The sequence below is a fragment of the Hirundo rustica genome, chromosome Z (assembly GCF_015227805.2).
Source record: "Hirundo rustica isolate bHirRus1 chromosome Z, bHirRus1.pri.v3, whole genome shotgun sequence".
NCBI classification, from domain to species: domain Eukaryota; kingdom Metazoa; phylum Chordata; class Aves; order Passeriformes; family Hirundinidae; genus Hirundo; species Hirundo rustica.
In genome coordinates this window covers 50,529,178-50,544,004 of record NC_053488.1, presented here as the reverse complement: position 1 = coordinate 50,544,004, position 14,827 = coordinate 50,529,178, and the positions used below count along the sequence as shown (strand labels likewise).

Below are 14,827 nucleotides of genomic sequence, written 5' to 3'. Positions count from 1 at the left end.
ACTTGCCAATGCACATATAAAAAACTTAATGCTCAAATTGTAGAATCAATACTGGAATGGTTCTACTTTTCACATGATTACATATATTCAGAATAAAAATTAGTTAAAAGAAGAATGGTTATTTGGATAAGTTTGTAAAAATATCATAAGCAGTATTATACTTACACTGCATGAGATTCATTAGAAGTATCAATTTTGGTTTGTGTTCAAAGACCCAATTATCTTTTTCTGCTTTATTAAGCTAGTATTTCTATTATCTGTAAGTTATTATAAAAATAGGTAAAATACATAGTATTTTCAAATTACATACTGAAGAGAAGATAGTACTTTTTACTACACAGGCACACTAGGATTAAAAGGCATCTCCAGAATTTTCTGCCTTGCACATCTGATGTCATGAGTACTCTTTTTGGTCTGATACCATTGTACAAGCAAGGGAGAAAAGAGAGATCATTATTCACAGTGAAGAAAGAAATACTTTTTTTAGTTTTGTAAGTAACACTATTCTCTTAATGAACTACATTAACATTGTGGCAATAAACAATCTGCTCCGAAAGCTGCTGCTGTCTTTTGGGGAAGTCGAACTACTGAGATCTTCTGGAGGTGTTGCCCATGCAGTACTCCCATCAGAATCACTACACTCTATTCAATTGCTTCTACATTTAATTTGGCACTATCCTAAACTGCTGTTGTTGTCAGATAACTGCAGCATTTGGCTCTTCAATTTGACATTTCTTACGTAAACTGCAAGCAGTAACTGTCCTTCAGAAAATGAACAGGTATTTTCAGATTAAGATTCAAATCCTAACCTACAAACACGGCAAACTGAGCAATAAAAAGCCAGGAAAAAAATCTTTCCTTAAATACATTAAATTTATGTAAGTAGTTTTCTTAAACAAGAGAGATTTGTCTTCTTCTCTGCAAATGGTTCTTCTATTGGTGAGGGAAAAAGGAAATGAAAGCTTCAAAAGCTTTTTCAAAAGCCTGGCTTAGATTTTGAAAAAGTACAAAGACTAAAAACTGTTGACACACTGAATTTATTAGACATGAAAGATCACTACAATATTACTCTCAAACCCAGAAATTATTTAAGTGTTGTTCCCTTTGCCATACGATTATTTTTCTGTTTTCCTTCATGTAGGAAAATGAAAATTTTCAATTTACTTATTAGAATTGTAATTGCAAATATATACTGTCATACAGATTCTCAAAAAAAAAAAAAAAAAAAAAGGCAGATTATTAACGTCAGTTTTGGTTATGGATACTGTGTTTGGAGTTTCACTGTTAGAAGCACATCTCCATAGAAACTCACCATAATTTTCTACACAAAATATTAGTATTCCAATGGGTCTTAGTCATGTGCATTTAGTTAACTCAAAGTGATAAACTATTTACTTTTATGCTACCTATATTTGCTCTATGCTTTATCCTCCATCTTCCATCTGCTCCTCATTCCTTTGTTGTTCATCTTGCTAAATGTAATCACCAACAGTACTAGCTGAAACTTTCTTTCACTGCTTAGCTTCCACCACTTTTTGCATACTTTCCAATATTCTCCTTCACTCTATGAGCAACCTGCAACTGATTAATGCCATTGTTACTATGCAGTCCTGCAGGTACGTGTGACAACTCTCCTCTGTTAAACAAATTTCTTTCTCCTTGCCAGATAACTCTGACTGTCCTTATTTGTAGGTATGGCTGAAACAAGAGAGAGAATAAAGCAACATAATATGTCAAACACTACAAATCTGTCAGGAATGCTTTGTACTTTAAAGTTTCTTTGGTACTGCCTTACCAAAAAAGCCATGAAAACTCCTGAGTGTAGTGTGACATGGATGGGGAAAAAAAGAACAATCAGGATTTGTACAACCATTTTATTGATTCCAGGTTGCCGAGAATTTTTGCAAAAAATATGACACCATTCACTGTTAAAACAATTTAAATTACTCCACATAAACAAATCATATAATAAGTTACATTTGTCAGTATAATTGCATTTGCCTCAGGTCATTTGCATTTCTTTTGATATCGCTGTAATGATTGCAGAATGACAGACTGTGAACTGTTACATAATGAAATTAATAATAAAACATTTCCTTTTTAGAATATCAACATTATAACTTGATAAATTAAGGCACAAATCTGAACTGTAGCATTAAAACCACATAAATAAATATTTTAATTAACATATTGCTATCCCAGTCTTATAGCTGCAGTTAATATAGATCTTTCAACTCTAAGATTCTTAATAGCAGAAACAATCTTAGCATCTCTATTTCCCTAAAGAACTTTGTGCATATTTTGAGATATGTCTTGTTATTCCTTCTTCATTACTCAATTATTTAATTTATAATTATCAGAGAATGAAATTACTCACTGACTAGCATCAATAAGTACATTATTATCTTACAAAACCACTAATACTTAATCAGGAATGGTTCTCCAACACCTTTTCCAAAAACAAATTATTGTGTTACAACTTTAAATTCAGGCTGACATACAATAGTAACGTATGTAAGTCCATGCTAAGTCAGAATGGACAAGTAAATACTCTGCTTAGAACATTAATATAAATTAGGTTGCTAATGTAAAAGACATGAAATACCACATATTCACTATTCACATATGCTATGAATTTTAAAATAACCATACTTGGTAAGGCTTTCAGCACTGAATGTAGATTTTTGTGACAGGTCAAATTTAAAGAATGGAGACAGGCAAAAATGAGAAAGAAACAATTAAGACCAAACAGGAGAATGTAAGCAGAGAATTGAAACAGCAGGCAAGGTCAGACAGCCCTCTTTGTAATGCCGTATCTCCTTCCAGTGGGAGAAGACCAAATCAAACAAAAAAAGTGTAAGAGCAAAAGGCATAATCATTTCATTCTAGAACAAAAAACACAGCCTGTATACAACAACATACCAATTCTACTTATTTGCTGCTTGCTTGGGATAATTACTGGGTTTTGTCCAAATCTAATTGAGGTCTGAAAACACCTACAAAGATTTGCATAGTTTAGCTCTGAAACCAACATAACGGCTCAGAAAATCACTTCGTTACACATTCACTAGACAAAGAGTTCTAATTCATTCCTAATTAAGCATTCAATAGAAGAAGTAACTTAAATCAATTATTTGAATTAAAGATTAGCATTCATTCCAATCCAATGTTTTATCAACTGGTGTGCAATAGCTCGACTTGGTGGTACAAAGAAAGAACGTTGGTTTCCTTTAATGAGAACTTCCATGACCTGCAATAAAAAGAGATTTTTTAATCTTTAGAACATAGCATTATAGACTATATAGAATTTAACATTGTATTAATGCAGAAATTATCTTCCTATAATGTTCCATGAGTCTACCATTGCTCTATCTATTAAAGAGCTACTAAAAGATTCTCCAAGGTAGATGCAGACAAAGTCCCACATTGCATGAATTATGACATTTTTGGGCTTAATGTGCCCCAGAGGGTATCTTCTTAACGGAACTGTGGAGACTGCTAGTATACTATTTAAGGTTTTTGTGGAGCCTTTTTAGGGCAAGGACCACCAGATGGTGCTCTACACTGTGACAAAAATCTTTTAATTTTTATATGTAGCACCAAAGGAGGTGTGTTTTCTTGGTCTTCTGAAGCAGTTGCAAGTATAATGTGAATACACACTCAGTATATTTTTGATAGTATATTTATTGCCAGCTGTATGCCAATCTGCATTCTGAATACAATACTAGTTATATTCAGAACTGATAGTCATTTAAAATAATGCTCCCAGTGTTAACAGAAACACAATGAGATTGTAGGCGACTAACTGCCTTCAAGGTGACTTACAGTCAAAACACTTGGAACTGCTAGGCAGATGTCCACTGTTATTAAAAGCTTAGCTCCTAAGTTGCCTATGGAAAACCTGTGAAAACTAAGTTGTGCAAGCAATCTTTTCTTCTACTCATGAACTGAAATACTTCTCTGAAAGTCTTTTCTGCTGTTCTTTTATTTGACTATATTTTAACTACTGAAGTAAGCTAAGCGTAGGACTCATTAATGCACAGTAATCTGCATTTAATACCAGTGTATTAAAATAATACTGCATAGAAAAAGATGTTCAATCTAATTCCCAGAGTCCTTACTTTAACTTCCACCATCACACTGGTAGCAAGCTTGTTCGGAGAAACTACAATGAATAATGTTATTAAATATTACTTCTGCATGGAAAGTACAGGCTTGGTAAGGGAATGGGTTGAAATAACTTGGCTGTCTCACAGAAAGGAAAGGTGAAGAGCAAACTGGTAAAAATATCATCAAATGAGCTTGCAAGTAACTCAGACATTACTGTAGTATATGTCTTTCTCTGATTGTGTCGAACCTACAATCACAGTATAATGCAACTGATAGTATGATAAAATAAAAAGTACACATTTGACTTGCTGAAAAAGAGAGTGTCTGTTGTATGCCAGAACCAATACAGTCACAGACTAATCAACAGAAGAAGAAAATGAAATTGAACTTTACCTGTTCTCTAGTGAACCAGCGGGCATCCTCTATTTCATTCTTGTCAACTTTAATTTCTGTGGATACTGCAACAGCTAAGCAGCCAATCATTAGGGAGGAGGGCATTGGCCACGGCTGACAAGAGATGTACTGAACATGGGCAACTTTGACTCCAGCCTCCTCCTCTACTTCTCTTCGAACAGCATCTTCTATGGTTTCGCCTAATCAAAAAGGGCAAAGAACAAGCACCTCATGAAAATACTCCAAGCAATGATCACACGCTGTGCTTTGAACTGACTCAAAAGATTTGAAACTGCCGAAGGCAATTATCTCTAAAGATCTAGTTCACAGATCAGGGCAAAGACCTCAGTACAAGACACAAAAGTTTAATACGGTAAAACAGCCACCAAAGCAAAACGGAACTTTGAAAAAATAGTGTAGTAATTTCTCCATAATAATATTTATTTCCTGAATTGGTAATTCATCATGAACACTAATCATTATCACTATACCTAAAATGTCAAAAATTAGGTAGAAAACACATAATTCCTGTAATTATTTTTGTAATATTGATCTGTTCATTTGTAACTAGCACCGTGTTAATATTTGTATGATTACAGCATGTACTGCAACTTGAAAAATCAGTATTTAGAATTATACAGAATCACTCGGTTGGAAGAGACCTTCAAGATTGAGTCCAACCCATGTCCTAACACCTCAATGAGATCATGATACCGAGTGCCACATCCAGTCTTTCTGTAAACACATTCAGGGATGGTAACTCCACCACCTCCCCGGGCAGACTATTCCCATACTTTCACTCTTTCTGTGAAAAACTTTTTCCTAATATCCAACTTATATTTCCCTTGATGCAGTCTGAGACTGTGTCCTCTCCTTCTGTCAGCTGCTGTCTGGTGAAAGAGACCAACCTCCAGCTGTCTACAACCACCTTTCAGGAAGTTGTAGAGAGTGATAAGGTCACCTCGGAGTCTCCTTTTCTCCAGGCTAAACAACCCCAGCTGCCTCAATTGTTCCTCACAGGGTTTGTGTCCAAGACCCTCACCAGCCTTGTTGCCTCCTCTGGGCGTGCTCAAGCATCTCAATGTCCTTCCTAAACTGAGGGGCCCAGAACTGGACACAGCACTCAAGGTGTGGCCTGACCAGTGCTGAGTACAGGGGAAGTATGACCTCTCTGCTCCTGCTGGCCACACCATTCCTGATCCAGGCCAGGATGCCATTGGGCACACTGCTGGCTCATGTTCAGCTGCTGTCACCAGTAACCCCAGGTCCCTTTCCTCCTGGGCACTGTCCAGCCACACCTTCCCCAGCCTATAACGCTGCAGGGGGTTATTGTGACTCAGCACTTGGACTTATTAAATTTCATCTTGTTAGACTCTGCCCATCCATCCAACCATTCCAGATCTCTCTGTGGAGCCATCCTACCTTCCAACCTATCAACACACACTCCCAGTCTAGTGTCATCTGCAAATTTACTAATGAAAGATTCAATACCCTCATCCACGTCATCAATAAAAATATTGAACAGAACTGGCCCCAGCACAGAGCCCTGAGGGACACCACTGGTGGCTGGCCGCCAGCTCAATGCAGCACTGTTCATCACCACTCTCTGGGCCTGGCCATCCAGCCAGCTCCTAACCAAGTGAAGAGTGCTCTTATCCAAGCCACGGGCTGCCAGTTTATCCAGAAGTATGCTGTGGGAGACAGTGTCAAAGGCCTTGCTGAAATCCAAATAAACAACATCCACAGCCCTTCCTGCATCCACCAGGAGGGTCATAAAAGGAGATCAGGTTGGCCAAACATGACCTACCTCTCCCAAACCCATGCTGGCTGGGCCTGAGACCCTGGCCATCCTGTAAATTCCGTGTGATGACACTCAGTAGAAACTGTTCCATTATCTTCCCAGGTACTGATGTCAGGCTGACTGGACTATAATTACTAGGATCCTCCCTCCCACCCTTTTTGTGAATGGGTGTCACATTGGCCAGCTTCCAGTCATCTGGAACCTCGCCAGTGAGCCAGGATTGTTGGTAAATGATGGAGAGCGGCTTCGCAAGCTCATCTGCCAGCTCTCTCATCACTCTGGGATGGACCCTATCTGATCCCATAGATTTATGAAAATCCAAGCATCTCAGCAGTTCTCTGACTGCCTCCTCTTGGATAATGGGGAGACCATTATGTTCCCTGACAACATCAACCAACCCAAGAGAACAGTTGTCTGGAAGGCAAGTCGTCTTCCCACTAAAAACTGAGCCAAAGAAGGCATTAAGCACTTCCACCCTCTCCTCATCTGCAGCTACTAAGGTCCCTCCTGCATCCAATAAAGAACAAAGGTTGGCCTTGCCCTTCCTTTTACCATTAATATACTTGTAAAAACATTTTTTATTATCCTTTACAGAAGTCGCCATTTTAATTTCAAACTGAGCTTTGGCCTCCCTGTTTTTTTCCCACATGTTCCAGCAGTCCCCTTAAATACTTCCTGAGAAACCTGACCCTCCTTCCAAAGATGATACATCCTCTTTTTATTCCTACATTCCTCCAAAACCCTCTTGCCCATCCAGGCTGGACATTTGCCTCGTCAACTCATCTTCTGGCATACAGGCACAGTCTGTTCCTGTGCCCTCAAAATATCTGTTTTGAAGCACGCCCAGCTTTCCTGAACTCCTTTGTTTTTAAGGGCTGCTTCCCACGGAACTCTCTGACTAAGTCTCATAAATAGGTCAAGGTCTGCCCTCTGGAAATCCAATATAAGAGTCTTATTGGTGTTACTCCTGATTTCACCAAATATCAAGAATCCTGTAATTTCATGATCACTCTGCAACAAGCAGCCTCCAACCACATCTCCCACCAGCCCACTGCTATTTGCAAACAACAGATCTAAGATAGTTCCTCCCCTGGTGGGCTCATCCACCAGCTGCAACAAAAAGTTGCCCTCCATGAACTCTTAAAATCTGAAAAAAACCAAAAGACTAAGAAAATAGATTTAGAACAATTGTTCACATTTTTGCATTGTATTACTCCCTTTGCCTGACCCATTCTTCATAGTCTTAACACATGCAGACAACACTGTAAACTGAAATTGCAATGGAAAGCTTTACTTCCATATCCACAGAAAGCTGTGGATGTATGTGGTGTGGAATGCTGATGGTCACCAGCCTACATATGCACACATATACTGTGTAACCACACAGATAACCACTGAGTGCAGGCTCATTAAAAGACACAGTCCATCCACTGGAAATAAAGATCTTGACTTCTTCCAAATGATACCTGGACAAACTTGTTCATGCTGTCCCTGTATATCAACCTGCACACATTTACTGAATATATTCATTCACAATAATTTCACTGGTGATAAATATCTCTTTCCAATATAAGAACGTTTTACAAGTTGAACTGCAGGTACTTATAATTGTAACTAATTTCAACTATTTGCTTGACATAACTACTGAAATATATCTCTCTTTCAGAATTATGTAATTTCTACTCATCTTCCATAGAATCAATCAGGCTGTATGTACAATCAGGCTGTAAAGACATAAACATATGCTTAACTTCATGTTAAGTCTTTAAGTCTTACTTTTCCTATGCCAAAATTCTTTACTAAGCATCACCAGCCAGGGTGACATGTTTTTTTTGTTTTTTTTCCATTTAAGTAGTGATTTAAGACTACATGATATGAAAACTGTTTAATATTTTTATTTACTCGAGCTGCTTTTTGCTTTTTTAAATAAATCAGCAGCTGCAAAGTACAGAGAAAGTGTATTTATTATAACAACTCATCTATCAGGAAGAAAAAAACTTCAATTTGACATAACACAAAATATATTTCTCTTTAAAGGTATAATACTCTTATTGAGAAAATAAATTTGATAAAGGAAAATTAAATTACTCACCAGGTTCTACAAATCCAGCAAGGCAGGTAAACATCCCCGGGGGAAACCTCTTCTGCCTTCCTAAAAGGCAGTGGTTCCCATCTGGATGGATGACTTGCATTATCACAACAGGGTCTGCAAAGGACACGAAATTAATGTATTTCAAAATCTGAGGGACTTAAATGCAATAAAAACTTCCAGTCTATTCCATACCAATGCATATAAAGACAAAAATTATATTGAAATCATAATTGTGTGCATGCCCAGAGTAAACTGTTATTTCATTTCACTTTGGGGTTTCTTCCCATGCAAGATACCTCTTTATTTGGTTGTGCAACATACATGCTGAGTAGAAGCAGTTTACTAACCAAGGCTTGAAAAGCAAGACAGAAATTACCTGTAACCAAAGCACACAGTGCGAAGAATATCAGCGGTACTAATCGAGCTATGCACCCAGCATACACCAACAGTTTCTGTAGCAAACTCATTTATTAGCAACTTCTCTTCACCACAGAGGTCTGAAGAATGTATTTTTGACTAAACACCAAATAACTAGACACGTTGCTGACAACGCAAATACTGACTAAATACTGACTACTTTCCACCTCTGACTTTTACTCTTTGCTATCAGTTTCTCCTATGATGCTGCACTTTACTAAATTAGAAAGAAAAAGACAGATACAATGACCAGAAGTGAGAAAATTTGTCATTTTCTTCCATTGGTTTAAGCAACCCTATTAATTCAGGATCTTTTCCCCTTCTTATTGTCATCTGGATTTAAGTAAAAAAGTAAAATGTGACCCTTTGTACTGCCCATATCTCATTTTTACTGTTGGAATTCCTAACTGATATTACTTGTTGAAATAGGTTTACACTGTCACAGCAATTCTATATCACCGACTAGTGCAAGAAAGAGAAGTCTGAACTACTTAAACCTAAACAGAGCTGAGACACACATAGCCTGTGGAGAAACAAGTATGGAAGACCTAGGACAGAAGTAAGCAGCTGAAATAACTAAATTGATTTACATGCACATAATACAAGCAAGCCACTTCTGAGTGAGTATTCTCACCAACTCTTGGATATGATGTGTTGTGAACTCCTTGGAGACTGGGACAATCCTCTTTTAAGCAAGTTTTCTTGTAACCTCCTTCTTCAATCTTGGTTGCACTCCCACACGTTGGGCAGAATCGGTGGCGGCTGTGCCATGCTAGAACAGATCTTGCCTGGGCTACTACTCCTTTAAAACAATACATTGAAAATGCACAAAATCAAATACTAATTCATACTAAGCTTTTAACACCATTGAAAAATCAAGCAGTGAAGTTTAACACAGAAAATCAGAGTGTGGTTTAAATCATAATCATGGTTACAACAGAAGTTGAGCAGTATGAGCCATGCAGACCTTTTTCTTTGCAGAACAGAAAATACAATTGATATTAACGGTATTAAAGAGCTACAAGGGCAATTTACACACATTCAGAAACCAATTCATACAGATCAATACACCCTGTTTCTCACAAAAGTCACATTGTGTAGGCAACCTGCCAAAATTACATGTATTAAGTCTTTTCCAGATAACCATTTTACGGCTACTGAAGATATTGACACAATGCATTGTTCCATTTAAACTTAAGGTTCAAGTCAAGCTTTCCCTTCATTCTTTTGTAAAAACAAACCTGCCACAACAGCAGCCATTAGCAACATTTTTTGTTAATGTCCTTACTAACACTAATTCACCTTGGCATCCTGACTTTTCAACACTTCTTTGTCAGGTAAGTATCCAACACACTCTTATAAAGGACTTAGGTTCTTATTTCTTGTAATTAGTAATTTCATAATTATAAATTTTAATTAGTAATTTCATTACTGAATACTCAGTATTGAAAGGGTTTTTCTTTTTTTAATGTTTATAATGTTCATGCATGAATATTTGAATAGTACTGTTTAAAACCCATGAAGTTTGTCAATAGTTTTACAGTCTAATATTGTCCTTGCAGAAGTTAGTCTTTCAAAAACGCACATGTTCTTATTTACAAAATTCTTCACAAAACCATTGCCATGCTTTTAAAATCAAAATATTTCTAAAGCCACTGAAAACACACCATTTCTTTTCAGCGGTTTGTCTTTTCTTTGAATCATACCTCAGGGAATACCAGAGTGTACCTTTCTGATTATACATTTTGTACTTGCTGCATTTTATGCAACTTACCAGCTTCTCTTTCAGGTAACTGCAGTAGTGCTGGCATTGGCGGGTGAAGAAAGTAGCAGTCCTCATGCTTCTGTTTAAATTTTTCAGCAGAAGCAGAATCTATGCTAAGAGCAAACCAAGCAACTAACCCATCTTCATCTTCTTGCAGAACTCTTCCATTGCAAGCAGCCATCAGGTTCACATCAAACTGAAGTTCAACTCCAAGAAAAACCAAGGTACATTCTTCACATTCTTCAGTTTGGATTAGGTACTGTTCCACATCCTTGTGGTACAGCCTGCAAAGCTTTACTTCTGGTTGGTCTGAGCTCTCTCTTCGTCCACCCAAAGTAACTAAGGGACTTAGATTTGAGAAAAGGATGTATACTGTAGCTGGATGGCTTTGTTTTTTACTTAGCCACTTGGAATCTCTTCTTTTATCGCTCCTTCTGTCCAGAAGCGTCATGCCAAAATAATTTTCATATTCTTTCACATAATTTGACAAAAAACTGGGTTTCTGATCACCTTTCACATTAGCCAACAAATTAGCTATGTGTTTGTACCCCCAAAATTTAGCAATGTCCAGAGCTGTCTGCCTTGATTTATTAACGATGGATTTGTCACACCTAAAGTGAGAAAAGACCTGAGGTTACCAGAGTAATTATGTTTAGGAAGGGTCTTGATGCTGTCTTGTTCTTACTTACAGCATATATATTTGACACTATTAAGGCACAAGAACTGCTAGACACTCTGCCTATACTGGGATAATCTTTAGGCAAAAATATTTAGCAACATGGTGATGAAATGCAATTATACTTATTTTTCTTTTGCCAAGGCTGTATTTCACATTTTTGTTGATTCTTTTCTAGATTATAATTCACCAAAATTAACGAAGCAGCACAAAGGCAATGAATTAATTAAAATTCCATACATTGTATCATCAAAAAAAAAAAAGGCTCAAAACCAGATCTTTAAAGGTCAGGAAGTCAGGCTACAGGTCTTTTCTTTGTAACCAGTAATCAAAATGTGGGGCAGGGGGAAAAAAAAAAAAAAAAAAAAAAAAGGCAGCATAACAAGTACTACTTTCTAGAAGCTACTAGAAGCACCAACAAAACATTTCAATAAAATATTTTAATGAGGTTAAGCAGAAGCACAGGTACTAATCTTTTAACTCTGGTGACCAGGAAGCCAGAGTTCAAGGAGTGTTTAGACAATGCCCTCAGGCACATGGGCACATGGTGAGATTCTTGGGATGTCCTGCACAGCTGCAGGAGTTGATCCTTCTGGGTCCCTTCTAAATCAAGGTATTTGATGATTTACCAAAAAATTAAAATCAAGAATACAACCTCTGCTTAGTGACAGAAGCTGGTTCCTGTAGGGATCTTTTAGTTACTCATATATCTGTAAAGTGAAACAGAAAGGGAATATTGCCTCATCATAGATATTTAGATACTAAACCCAAAAAAGAAACCCAAATCTTAAATAAGTTGAAGTTGATTGTGACACCAAAATAACACAATTTAATTACTTGCTAATCTTAAATTGGTAAGTAAAACAGAAATGTCACTGTAAAGTACAAATTATTTAATAAATACTAGACTCATCAGCTTTTAAAACCAGAAGATGCTAGTAATATTAATGTTGCTGATACACAGGTAAGTGTACCACAGGCAAGACCATTTTGATATTTTATATTACAGTCAGTAGTTTTTGAGGGAATTTGAGTACAGTTTAGAAAACTATTGAAAACTTAAATTACAAGTTTTTGCTGCTAAACAACTCCTCTCATGACCACTAACAGGACTCAAGGGAATGGCATGAAGCTCTCTCAGGGGAGGTTTAGGTTGGCTGTCAGAAAAATGTTCTTTACCCAGAGGGTGGCCGCATGCTGGAACAGATTCCCCACAGCAGTGCTCACAGCACCAAGTCTGACAGAGTTCAAGAAGTGTTTGGACAATGCTCTTAGGCACATGGTGTGATTCCTGGAGATGGTGTTGTGCAGGACTATGAATTGGACTTAATCCTTGTGGGTCCCTTTCAATTTAGGATATTCTATTATTCTACAATTCTGTGATAAAAAACCAACTGACTAGATTTCTAGAATTATTCTCTGTGATGTTATGAAATACTATCTTCATAAACAATTATATTTATATAACCAGCTACTGTAATTTTCAAAATAATTACTCTAAGCATTAACTAATAGGAGACCAATGAGGCCACAGCACCATCTCACAAACTATATTCAACTGCCTAAGACAGCAACCATGAAAACGACATTTAAAAGCAATATTCACTTTTTTTCACATGAAAACCATAACTTCAGAAACTGTAATCCTATTTACCAACTGATAAATTCCCCAGCATCCCAAAAGATTCCTCAATACACTAAATCTAGTACTGAGATACTACTCTGCTTACTGGAATGTACTGATTATTGTAGAAACCAGTGGTTCATCTAATGCCCCAGACTGAGCCCCATCAGAGGCTACACGTCATGGGTATGGACTTAAAAAATCAAAACCTGGCGGGATGACTACTGGACGCTGCAGAATGCTATGCCTGAAGTTACTCATTAACTACAGAATCAATTAAACTTGCTTTTTCCTGTAGTAGGAGTTCAGAAAGGAACAGCTTGGGCTTGATTAACGTTAAACTTAGTTAAACACATTTGATTCTAAATTAGTTTTGAAACATTTTCTATTTTAAGTAACTTTGGAAAAGGTGAGTCTGTCATGTCCTACTGAAGAGTCAGCAAACATTCTACACTAATAAAGATTCAAGTGGATTACAAATCAAGTATAGAGGAAAAAAATTAAGTGGAACAATCAAAGACACCCAATTTATACTCGGCAGAGTGGTCAGAATTAGGGTGCAAACTTTGTTCTATTCTGTTTGGCCTCTGAAAAGTGACAACATAACCTTGAATATCAAAGAAGTAACTTCAGAGATTGTTTATAACTTTTAGACTTTCTTAGCAAATATGAAAAGCATGACGCAACAGCAGAACTCAGTTATAAACTGACACAGAATACATTTGCCTGAGTTTTAGCCCTGAAAATTCTCCCACTATCTATGTCTGGTAAATTTACTTGAGACAAAACTGACGAGGGCAAAAAGAGGGGTGCAAAATAGAGCTCTTGAATGAGGTCTACTAAACCGCTTACCCTTCTTGAAGAAGAACCTTTACAACCTCGAGGTGTCCATTTCTAGCACCGTACATGAGGGCTGTCCAGCCATTCCCTGCGGCCGCATTGAGCAGCGACGGCGAGCGCCTGAGAAGCGCCTTCAGCCTGGCTGCATCTCCAGCAGCAGCGAAGTCATGCAGCTGAGAAAGCATGTCCTGATGCAGGTTCTTTTCAAAGTCAGACATTGTGCCAACTAAGTTAAGAAAGAAAAGAAAAGAAAAGAAAAGAAAAGAAAAGAAAAGAAAAGAAAAGAAAAGAAGAAAAATGCCTGAGGGCATACGCACCACGACTAACACGATTTAAGTAACAACTTTAATGCTGTACAGAAAATCAGTATTACCACCGAAAACACAGACACAACAAACTGTGTCTGCGATTGGTGTGATATAGTTATTCCAAATCAAATCTTCGCCCCACCCATCTCCAAACACAGTGAAACTTTACCTTAACAATCAAAACCAGGTTTAAGGAGGCATAAGGACCAGAAAATTTCACTATGGAAATGTAAATTCTAAGTGTGAAAAAAACACGTCGTGGTTTCTAAACCAAACGCTCGCACACAGGCACACAGGCACACAGGCACACAGGCACACTACTGCCGGGACCGCTGCGTAACACAGCGACAGCTTCTATTCCCTCAGGGCCTGCCGCACTCCCTTCCCCAGGGCCGCGACTCGGCTTCAAGAGCGGCGCCCCGTTACCGTGCTCGGCCTCCGCGGGCAGCCAGGCCGCGTGCGCGCTCCCGGCGGGGGAAGTCCCGCCCCAGCGAGCGCCTGAGAGAGACGGGGCCGAGCAGGCCCGAGCGGGCCCGAGCGGGCCCGAACGTGATTTCCCCGCCCGGCCCTTCAGGTGGGCGCCGCGCTTGAGACGCTGCGTGTTCCCGCAGGGAATCGCCGGTCGTTCCCTGAGCGCCGCTGCCGGCGGGGCCCGGACGATGCTTAGCGGTTAAAGGGCAAACAGCCATTTTGTCCGCCGGGCGGGAATCTCGGTGGTTATAGGGAAGCGATCAGATTGATTTATAGCATTGCTTCACCACGCTAGCAGAAGGGAAGGTACGGTGGCAACAGAATGCGGAA

General features: G+C 38.3%; 1 protein-coding gene across 2 annotated transcripts; it reads right to left on the bottom strand.

The window, feature by feature from the left end:
• Positions 1-1,421: 1,421 nt before the first annotated feature.
• On the bottom strand, positions 1,422-14,591 carry NUDT12 (nudix hydrolase 12). Of its 2 annotated transcripts, none has more exons than XM_040091090.2 (7): positions 14,453-14,591; positions 13,731-13,944; positions 10,588-11,189; positions 9,448-9,615; positions 8,397-8,510; positions 4,504-4,703; positions 1,422-3,250 (listed from the first exon to the last, which is right to left on the bottom strand). In XM_040091090.2, exons 2-7 carry the CDS (start codon positions 13,934-13,936, stop codon positions 3,140-3,142), a joined length of 1,401 nt encoding a protein of 466 aa, XP_039947024.1. In that variant the 5' UTR covers positions 13,937-13,944; positions 14,453-14,591; the 3' UTR covers positions 1,422-3,139. The 2 variants fall into 2 exon arrangements, with proteins under 2 accessions (XP_039947024.1, XP_039947023.1); XM_040091089.1 differs by having other exon boundaries at positions 14,196-14,476.
• Positions 14,592-14,827: the final 236 nt, after the last annotated feature.